The sequence below is a fragment of the Protobothrops mucrosquamatus genome, unplaced genomic scaffold, assembly GCF_001527695.2.
Source record: "Protobothrops mucrosquamatus isolate PMUCROS unplaced genomic scaffold, P.Mucros_1.0 scaffold2960, whole genome shotgun sequence".
Lineage (NCBI taxonomy): Eukaryota > Metazoa > Chordata > Lepidosauria > Squamata > Viperidae > Protobothrops > Protobothrops mucrosquamatus.
Genome location: NW_015388983.1, coordinates 2,518 through 13,519, shown reverse-complemented (window position 1 = coordinate 13,519; position 11,002 = coordinate 2,518). Strand labels below are relative to the sequence as shown.

Sequence of the window (11,002 nt, the reverse complement as noted above, 5' to 3'; positions counted from 1 at the left end):
CAGGGGTAGTCAACCTTGGCTCTTTTATGACTCGTGGACTTCAATTCCCAGAATTCCTGAGCCAGCTTAGCTGGCTCAGGAATTCTGGGAGTTGAAGTCCACGAGTCATAAAAGAGCCAAGGTTGACTACCCCTGGTCTAGAGTGAAAAGTAACAACAAAAATCTCAACAACAACAAAAAAGGGCCAATCATTTTAGTATTGTTGACAAAACAACTGCATGGACACATCCATGAAATCACCAGAACCTTTAAAAAACAAAATGTGCACTCGAATGAGGATAACCAGCTAGGACCAGCGGAGAATTAAAGGATAGATTTGTTTTTTTTCCAAGTATGCTTTGCAATTACTTTTGGGAAAATAAACAGCCAGCCAAGAAGATGGTGACCACATGCGTCTTTGTTGAAATTATCAGGAAACTGACACTTATAGTAAACAGTCAGGCATTATGAGTTATGGACAGATTACAGATTACTTAAAAGTTTTTGGAAATGGCTCTGGGCTTGGAGGTTAAGCAATTGGGGGGTGGGGGTGGGGAAATATGGGATTCATGTGTAAGTATAAAAGGTATCTTGCAGAATAAAGAATCAAGAGCAGGAAATTAACTGTTCTGGAGAAGTTGAAACGATTACTTACAAGCGTTTTAGATCCTGAAGACCCAGAAAAGCTCCAGGCTGAATGGTACTAATCAAATTGTTCTTTAGGTCTCTGGGAAATAAGGAAAAAAAAGAAACATAAGATGTTGCACTGAAGAATGGGTGAATTTTGTTCTGGATGGATCCTTGAGGCTAAGGGTTGAAACTTTCTTAAGGCTACTACTCTCTCTATTCTCTTTATAGCAGTCAATATTTATTCAGTTAATGCTCGCCAAAATTTAAAAGAACAAAACCCAGAGTGAAGCAAATAAATACAATAATACACTAAAAACTAGCAAGATAAATTGCCTGTGATTTGTTGAGAAATTGATAATGGAGCCATATTTTTTTTTCAGTTCTTATTTTCACGAGGGAGAAAGGAAAACAGTTAAGAAAAAGTCCTGCTGGATTTTATTCAATTTCCCCAAATGAATTCTTTCCAGAAGGGTTTCACAACCATAACTGACTTATTTGGGTCAGGCACAAAACAACAAGGACCTTTTTAGAAGATTGAAAATCTTTCGTGGACTTTTTGCTGAAAGTGAAGGGATGATTTATGGATTTGATGATTAAAAAAGGGGCTAAATAAAGGGCCGAAGGGATTTTTGTACTATTAAGGAAGAAAGTTAGGCCTAGGTTGCTAATTTCTGTTGCAAAGGCGATTGGAAAGGCGCTTATTTTTCTGACTTTTGTTCTATTAGTTGTTCTACTTTTTTCCTTCTCTTTATTACTCTTTCTTCTCTTTTTTTCTTTTCAATTTGTCTTTTATAGCTTGAAGAACATCCTTCATAAAAATTATATATTGCACAACAACAAAAAAAGAATTATTTCCTCGCTTATTTTTCTGACTTTTGTTCTATTAGTTGTTCTACTTTTTTCCTTCTCTTTATTACTCTTTCTTCTCTTTTTTTCTTCTCAATTTGTCTTTTATTGCTTGAAGAACATCCTTCATAAAAATTATATATTGCACAACAACAACAAAGGAATTATTTTCTTGCCCATTTCTGGTAACATCACAGGAAGATGAACTGTTGCTCAAGAATACTAGGTATTTACTTATCTTTTGGATAAGTCCAGCTAATCCCTTGGATGTTCTTCCTCAGCGGAACTAACTTCCTCATTGTTTGAAACCCATTGATGGATTCCCATCTTCTGAAGATAAGTTTCTCTTAGTTGTCCCATAGAGTCCAAAGGCCCCCTCTAACCTTAACCTCACATCAAAGAAGGTTTTATAGCTGTAAGAAGGTTTGTTATTGTTCTGCAATTCATTAAGGATCACCATCAGGACTTCCCTTGTAATTGTAACTTCTTCCTACTCTCAGCTTATGCTACACACTAAGAAAACAACAGTGCATACTCACACAAACAAGCCCACCCATACTTCATGACTTCTTGCCAAAAAGACTAGGACAGCAGCAATATCCTTCTGTTCCACAGAAAAAGAAAATAGCTCTTTGGGTGCTGCCTGTAAGTTTTCCTAAACATTTCATGCTTTCCAGGTATCAAATCCAGGTGACCAGGCTAAAATGAAGCTGAAGCTAAAGTGTGAAGCTGAGAGAGATCACACTTAGAATACTGCATCCAGTTTTGGTCACCATATTATAAAAAAAAATAATGTAGAGACTCTGGGAAGAGTTCAGAAAAAGAGCAACAAAGATTATTAGGGAGCTGGAGGCTAAAACATGAAGAATGGTTGCAGGAATTGTCTAGTGAAAAGAAAGATTAGGGGTGATATGATAGCCATGTTCCAATATTTGAGGGGCTCCCAGGAGGAGGAGGAGGAGGAGGAGAAGAAGAAGAAGAAGAAGAAGAAGAAGAAGAAGAAGAAGAAGAAGAAGAAATAGTAGTAGTAGTAGTAGTAGTAGTAATAGTAGTAGTAGTAGTAGTAGTAGTAGTAGTAGTAGTAGTAGTAGTAGTAGTAGTAGTTATCCATTCAGTCATGTCCACTCCTGGCGATTCTCTGGGCCAGGTCTCTCCATGTCATCTGATCTTGCACTACTTCTTTGAGTTTTTCCATGCTCTGGTTAGTGTCAGCTTTGATGGTGTGCAGCCACCATGTTCTTTGAAGTCCTGGTTTTCTTCAGTGGAGGATACCCTGCCCCATTTACATAGAGAGTCTTGATAGATGGCATGCAAGATACGAATCCTAGTCAGAGTTTTCCAGCTTTAGCGGGTGGCATCAAAACCTGCTAATTTTTGTGTTGGGTCAGGTATATTTTTTCCGAACAAAGGAAGAAGAAGGATGGAGTAGAGCAGAGCTGGATGGGGACGGGGTGCTCTTTCACTAGAAACAAGTATGACCAATGAGGGACCATCTGGAACAAAGCAACTGGGATGAATATTAGGGGTAAGGCAGAAGGTTTTATGGAATGGCCACAATTAAGGTATGGAAATCACTTCCACAGGATCTTGGGCTCAGCAGCAACTTGGAAGGCTTGAAAAAGCATGTAAACAAATGCTTGATATATAACATTATTTATTGCTCTCCAACCTTCCTTTTGGCCAAGAGGTTCCAGAAAATCCCATGCCATGAATGCCTTTGTCATTGTAAATCAGGAACCATTACTTTCAACCTTATCAAGATCTGTAACACAAATTTATTACATCTTCCTTAACCCTTGCCCAAGCCATACACACTTTTTATCTCAATTACCTTTTAGCTGATCTGAATGATTTATTATAGGAAAGTCATCAAGCTCTGTTTAATAGTCAGCAAGATCTGGCAAGACTTCACTAGGAACAGTTTTGGTTTGATTAAACATGCTCAAAGTTTAATAATAATAATGGTTAATTCTCCTGTTCAACTCTCAGGAATAGAATAGGATAGGATAGGATAGGATAGAATCAGAGTTGGAAGGGACCTTGGAGATCTTCTAGTCCAACCCCCTGCTCAGGCAGAAAATTCTATACCATTTCAGACAAATAGTTGTCCAATCTCTGCTTAAAAACTTCCAGTGTTGGAGCATTCACAACTTCTGGAGGAAAGTTGTGCCATTGATTAATTGTTCTACCTGTCAGGAAATTCACTGTCCAGAAGTGATGAATGCTCCAACACTGGAAGTTTTTAAGCAGAGATTGTACAACCATTTGTCTGAAATGGAATAGGGTTTCCTGCCTGAGCAGGGGGTTGGACTAGAAGACCTCCAAGATCCCTTCCAATTCTATTCTATTCTATTCTATTCTATTCTATTCTATTCTATTCTATTCTATTCATAATATATTACAATTAGTGGTGGATTGTTGGTGGGTAATCAAAGTCTGCTTAATTTTGCAAGCAAAATTTAGCTATATTTAAAGAAATTACATTGTACTGATCTGATAACAGCAATTGTACGTAGGAAAGGTTAACAAATAATTATTATTCATCGCACAGTCAGCCAAATATTCAGACTGGATTCTAACCCTAACCCCAACCCTTCCCAATCACTTGGGATAGGCAGTTGTGGCTGTTTGATGGTGTTAAATAACAAATATAACAATTGGTATTATTTTTGTTGGAGAAGGAGAAAGAGTCTGTCAAATAAAGAAATCTGCCATGTTTGTCTTTCCATGTGAACACAAACATGGAGATGTTGAGGAATCTTATATGGAAAAAGATATGAAGCAGATTTTCCAAGTTTTGGGAAAAGTTGACTCAATTTTTACGTATAGAACAAAGAACCCTAAATATTCATGTTCTTGCTGCGGGTTCCAATAAAAGCAAAAAAAGCAGGATGCCATATAAACACTGTGACGGAGGGTCTCAGAGGTTTTGGAAAACCTCCACATTTATCTATCTTAAAACTGTTTTTAGAAATCAAAATTTGGGGGAGGGGTGGAGGTGGGAAACATACATTGAAATATGAACTCACATGCAGAGTAACTCCGTGTTGTTTGAGAAAAAAGGAAAATGAAAGAGAAACAGTACTTCATGGGGTAGAGTTTTTGTGTTGTATATGTTGCTTGGTTAAGCCAGCAAATTCATAAAATGCTGCAAAGTTTTGCTCTGGGAGAAAGCCGCTGACCAAATCCTTGCCATCTGTATTCTTTATGGCAGGGGTCCTCAACCCCCAGTCCATGGACCGGTACCAGGCCGCAGCATGCCAGCAACGGGTCCACACAAACAAGCAAAGCCCCATCCGCGGGATGCAGGCAGCACACAAAACCACGCCCCCTCCGGTCTGCGGGAAAAACCTCTCTCCACGGAACCGGTCCCTGTTGCCCAGAAGGTTGGGGACCTCTGGCTTATGGAAATGATGTATATACCGCATTGAAGACCATGTTCAGTCAGCCTTTTTCCTCCCTCTCCTTCGCTCCAAGCTCTAGCAGAAGGGCTGGTTCTTGCCCTGCCAATTTTGCAATTCTGAAATGTGCTGGTGATAAGATCAGGCTTTTCAAGTCTTGCGGACACGAAGTTATTGCTATTCTCTCCTCTTTCCTTTGCTCTGCTTGCCACCCGCCCCGTTCTTTCCCCACCACCACCCTACTCTGCAGGCTCTCGAGAAAGAAGGGATGAGTGCAAGACCACATTGCCTGCAGCTGTTCCTCTAAATCATAAAATTGAACAGAACAAAAGCAACCAGCGAACCCACCCTCCTAATCCCAAGGGGACAGCTGGACTTGGGAATGAGGAGTTCCAAACCAAAAAAACAAAAAACCCACTTCTTCAAGTGCTGCCTGAGATGTACACACGCACGACACACCAGCCACCAACATGTGTACCCAGAGGGTTACCTCTTCCTGACAGCATTTTTGCAAACAACTTTCTAGTTCTCGAAGAAGGAAGGAATAGGGGGCAGGTTCCCAAATGCTGTTCTTAAGTACCTGGCTGCTCTTCATTGGTCATGCTATTTTATAGCACACTCTACCTCCCATGAGACAGAATTTGATAGGGGAAGAGAGCACACCTCCACTTCTCCTATCTATGGAGATTCTCAGTCTTCCAGATCAGGGCTTTTCAACCTTTTCACCCATTGTACCACTTTTAGGATATGGCAATATCTGAGTACCACCAGTCGCCCAGCAAGGTGTCAAAAACTTGATGACCCCCCCCCCCAAAAAAGGAAAACAGTGATAAAGTACAGGTAGTCCTCGACTTACAACAGTTCGCTTAATGACTGCAAAGTTACAATGGCACTGAAAAAAGTGCCCCCCAAGCCACAGCCGAGCAAGACACCTGCCTGCCCGCTTGCCCGCGCTCTTCCTCCTGTCCGAGGTTTCCATTGTTGTGAGCATTTCTGTTGAGGATTGGCAGCAGGGGTGGGTTGGGGGGGATGTTTGGTTTTTATTCCCCCCCCGTCTGCTGGGTGGTTGCAGCAGGTTTTGGTCACTTCACATGACCCTGGGACTGTGACCATCATAAATATGAATCAGTTGCCAAGCATCTGAATGTAAATCACAAGACCCTGGAGATGCTGCAACATTCCACTTGATCGGCACTTCTTCTGGGCTCAGCAGAAGCACCAGGATCAGCACCGAGCTCCAGCTGGAGCCTGGCGCTGATCCTGGCGCTTCCGCTTCCGCTGAGCCCTGACAGTCCTGCAGCTCCAGCCGTCTCTCGCTCAGGCTTGTGCGGTGCTGCCACCGGTTCAGCTCATTCCCCTCCCCTGCTACCACTTTTCTAGGATGGTCGCGTACCACCTGCCAGGTGCCAATGTACCACAGGTGGTACCCGTACCACTGGTTGAAAAGCCTTGTTCCAGATTATGGCTGAAAATGTTTCAGAACCGAAGAAGCTTCTAGGATGAGAAGCGAAAGCTTTTCAAGGAAAAAGCAAGCAAGTCCAGTTGCCTTTTGAAAAGCACCTTTGGGACTTCAGCTCTCCTCCAGATTTAGGTTTCCAGGTCCTCAGAACAAAAGTTACATAGACCAAAAAGTAAAAAAATCCAGCAGAGCAAACGTAGCTACAATACCTCCCATGGCAATTTAGAACTACAATCCCCAGCAGCAAGGCCAAGGGTGAGAGACCCTGGGAGTGTCTCCTCTCTGCTCAGCCAGAAAACTGGGCAAATAAAGGCAAGCGGCCTCTGCTCGGCCTGGATCTTTGCAGAGACAAAATTGGGAGTCAGAGGAGGCGGGTAGAAGGAGACCATGTGTCCTGTCTTTTGAATCAAGGATGGAATAAAAATGTTTCAAAAAAAAAAAAATCAGATTTGTTTCCGTTTTGGCATAGGTTCTTTCCAGCCCTGACTAATGAGCCATATATGGCCTGTCTTTAAATGAGATTTGATTTCAGAGAACTCATAAACAAAGAGAAACAAAGCCTGCATGGCTGGCAGCCTCGACCTGAGGAGGCAGCTGTCCAACTGTGGGGAGGAGATAAGTTGTGTCACACACACACACACAGAGAGAGAGAGAGAGAGAGAGAGAGAGAGAGAGAGAGAGAGAGAGAGAGAGAGAGAGAGAGAGAGAGAGAGAGAGAGAGAGAAGGGGGGGCGGAAATGGCAAGTTTATTTTCGTCAACTGAAATTCGCAAGGAATACAAGACCCCGGTCACGATCACTACCTAGTGCCTACACACATCCTTGGATCATTTCCCATAGAAGATTCAGTTTGAGAACCAGGTAGATCGGACTGAAACGACCTTAACTGGCGATCGTCGAGAGATTTCGAAAATCCGTGTTTAATAAAACCCTTTTCGACTCTAGTGAATTTGGATCTGTCTATAGAGCAGATATGCCACTCCTAAACTTATAACCCTTTCTTGTCATTGCTCACTTGTTTTGCCCCAGTTTCTGACATCTAATGCAGCTTGCAAGATGAGTAAGAGGACAGCCAAAACGTCCTTGGCTAGAAAAAGGACACCTACCAGCCAATAGAAAAATATAAGGCCTTGAAGAACAATCTTTTGATTCTTGCTCTTGCTTCTGGCCTGGATTACTGCAATATGTCAGTTTCATCTATACAATTTAGCTGAGCCAGAAAGTTTGAGTAAATCTACTTGCCTAGGATGGATTATAGCAATGTCTGGATCTAGATAGCTTAATCTCCACAAATATGGGCTTTTTCAAGAGAGGTGGACTTCAACACAAGGACAGTTCCAAGGTTGAATCTCTGATAAAAGCATATTGGACGAGTGCCTTTTCTATAGCAAGTAGGAAACTTGGCCTCTCCCAACTAATTCAGCAGAATAAAGATTCTGTGATAGGTGTCCAAAGTAAGCTGTCTTGGAATGCTGGAATTCCAGTAGCTGCCTAACTATGCTAAGCATTGCAGCATCTACAGAAACATCTCAACGGAGAAGCCCAATTCACTATTATAAGTCGAACTGTAGATCACAGTACTCTTGCTCTATGCCAGGGGTCTTCAAACTTGGCCCTTTTATGACTTGTGGACTTCAACTCCCAGAATTCCTCAGCCAGCATGCCTGGCTGAGGAATTCTGGGACTTGAAGTCCACAAGTCATAAAAGGGCCAAGTTTGAAGACCCCTGCTCTATGCACTAACAAGGATAAGGGCACAGCAGAGCCACCAGAAATGAATAACTGGTGTAAATCTTTGGAGCAAAGCTCTTTCTTCATCTGAAGCTGTCTTTGAAACATGTGATAAATCAGAATGAAGAGTCCTTGTTAATGCCATTACAAAGGGTTTTTGTCTGGTGCCCAGTTTGGAGGAAGCTCAAACATTTATCAACTCCCTTTCACAAAATATCATGGCAGGCTGCTGTGGAATTGCTGGAGACAAGAGACACCATAGTCATAGAGGAGGTGCAAATGACTGTCCACATAGGGCTTGCAGGTGAGGAGGAGGAGGAGGAGGGGGGAGATCCAATATATTTAGTACAATTGTTCCTATTGTTTATGTAGTCCAAATGGAAAAATCAACACATAGGATACACATAGCAATAGGATTTAGGGATCCTCCAACTTTTCAAAAATTCTAGTCAAATTATTGGGGGGGGGGAAATATTAAGAGTTTTTAAATTCCCCAAACAATCCAAAGTTACCAAATGCACAAGACAGAGCCATGGCAATGAAATTTGGGTGAATATGAGATGGAATGGCACACATCTGCTAGAACCTCAAAAATCATCACTTACCTGTGACATTTGACTGATTTATTCTCTTTTCCCAATCTTTTTGGTTTTACTTTCCCCTTTAATCATTACTATTATAATTATGCTGACTAGTTCACACAACCATGCAGTGGTTGGTTTAATCAGAATTATAATAATAATAATTACCTGGCTTTACACAACATGGTAGATACCATGATTAGATGCATGTATATCATACTAAGCTCAAACCAACTCAACTATATTTAGGCTTGTTCGGAGTCCAACTTTAAGTTTGCCATGGGAAACACCCATACCCAAATGGAAAAATGCTATGTCCAAAGTGATATTGTTCTAAGGTTGCTGGCTTGAAGAAAACCACCACACTCTAAGGCAGCGGTTCTCAACCTATGGGTCGCGACCCCATTTGGGGTCGATCGACCATTTCACGGGGGTCGCCAAGCAAGGCTGTCCGCCATTTTTCCCCCCTTTTCCGGCGGGTGCCTTACCTCCCTTGGGCTGGGCCAGCTGGTGGTCGGCCTGCTCCGTCTCTGCCGCTTGCCAGCTACGCCTTGGCCGGCGCAGGGGGCGGAACTACGCATGCGTGGCGCTCCCGGGCAGGGAAAGTCCTCGACTTACGACCGGTTGGGTAGTCCTCGACTTACGACCGGTTTAGTCCTCGACTTACGACCGGTTTAGTCCTCGACTTACGACCGGTTGGGGGTCGCGGCATTAAAAAGGTTGAGAACCACTGCTCTAAGGTCTAAGGTCACTGGCAATTAAATGGCAGCTGACTGGCCAGGAAAAAATGACTTTTCTTGCTTCAGGATGGTTAATGGGTGATGATTTCATCCAAACAAAAATGGTGTGGGGGTGGAGTCAGCAAATCTATGCATCAACAAGCAACAAAGCAAAAAAAAAAAAGGAATCACTTTTTGCAAGGTCTGGCTGCTAAATTTATGGCATGCATCTGGAAAGAGCAGCTGGAGATGGGATTTGTGAATTCAATGGGCAGAGGAAGGAAAAGTCTCTACATTTCACAAGAAGGGAAGAGAGGAAAGCTCTGAATGTGAGTGTGCATGCACAAACACAAATGGTTTATTTTTCTGGTGATGGGAGGGGGGGGCAAATGGCACAAACCCACCTGTGTTTGGAATAAGTTATTCGTCTCTTTCAAAAGGTGGCGTCTAGGAAGGGAAACTTGAACATAAGCAGAAGTTTACCCCTTTTAAAGGCAGCGACACTTTCTCTCGTTCTTAGAGAGGCTAAAGACATGTTCCTAAAGCATTTCTCACAATGATAGCCCTCATACATAGCTTTGACCTGTGACTCCCTCTACTCCAGGCCCCAAAACACTTCATCACCTGAATGAGAAAACTGCCTAGCCCTGGTATAAGCATTTAAGCATTTTTTGACAACTCAAAGCCTTTAGTCTTTGAAGCCTCTAGGTTTTACACAGATCATATCCAAGCGTATTTTTAAATAAACAATCCCTTTTATATTTTTTGCTATAATTTCCTGCACTTGATTTTTATAATTTATTTTTATTACAGAAACTTCCAATCGAATAAAAACAATGCAAATGTTGAACAGAAAAAGAATAAGAGAAAAATAGTAAGAAAGTGAAAAAGAAATAGAAGGGGGGGGGGAAAAGAGAGAAATGTAATAAAATGGCTTCCAATCTACTTAACAGCAGTTATAAGCACATTTATACTTTTAAGGTTATGTCTTATTTTCCTTCTTTCCATAATTTGCCCTAATTGTTAAATCCACAAATCACTAGTTCATTTTTTTTTTCCAGCAAGGCATGTGTGCACTGCACACACATAGGAAGACATACACACATTCCTGCACTTTCTTTTTCACCTCCTGCCTATGTTTCCCTTACTTTTTGAGTAAGGAAGGACACCAGAATCAGAAGGGAGCATTCATTGATCCTTCAGAAACTGATGAACGTTATCTGCACAATTTTCAACTTCCTTTAATTTCTGTTCACTTAGGCAAAACTGTCTGAGGAGGCAAGCTCATTAATTAAGAAAGCTGAAAGCTAAATGAAGAGTTTAGCTATCTGAAAGCCAAGATTTGCTTTAGATGTGATGTTAAGCTGTTGCTAAACTTCCTTGATCCTTCCTTCCTGAGATATCTTAACTGATCTTATGATGATGTCCTTGCAAGGTAGGTCAATGTTATTTTTCAGCAGAAGAGGTTAAATGCATTAAAGAGAAGAGGAGCAGATGCTGAGAGATTTTACTTCTGCTAAAATCCCATCACTTGTATGGCTTTGCGATGCCTGTGATCCGTCGCAATGATCAGACGAATTACTACATTTTCATCTGTAACAAAAGACATGATCACTGAAGTAAAGACTAGGATAGAGAAAGCTCGAACAGCATTCTTC

The 11,002-nt window shown here is 41.8% G+C and overlaps 1 protein-coding gene across 1 annotated transcript in view; it reads right to left on the bottom strand.

Annotated features, from left to right (window-relative positions):
- Positions 1-1,915, bottom strand: part of ADGRA2 (adhesion G protein-coupled receptor A2) — a 24,022-nt gene extending 22,107 nt beyond the window's left edge. Inside the window, exons 1-2 of the mRNA XM_015826104.1 lie at positions 1,839-1,915; positions 635-706 (exon numbers count right to left, since the gene is read on the bottom strand). Of these exons, the coding sequence (XP_015681590.1) occupies positions 635-706; positions 1,839-1,915 (149 nt within the window). The remainder of the gene's footprint in view (positions 1-634; positions 707-1,838) is intronic.
- Between the last annotated feature and the right edge of the window lie 9,087 nt (positions 1,916-11,002).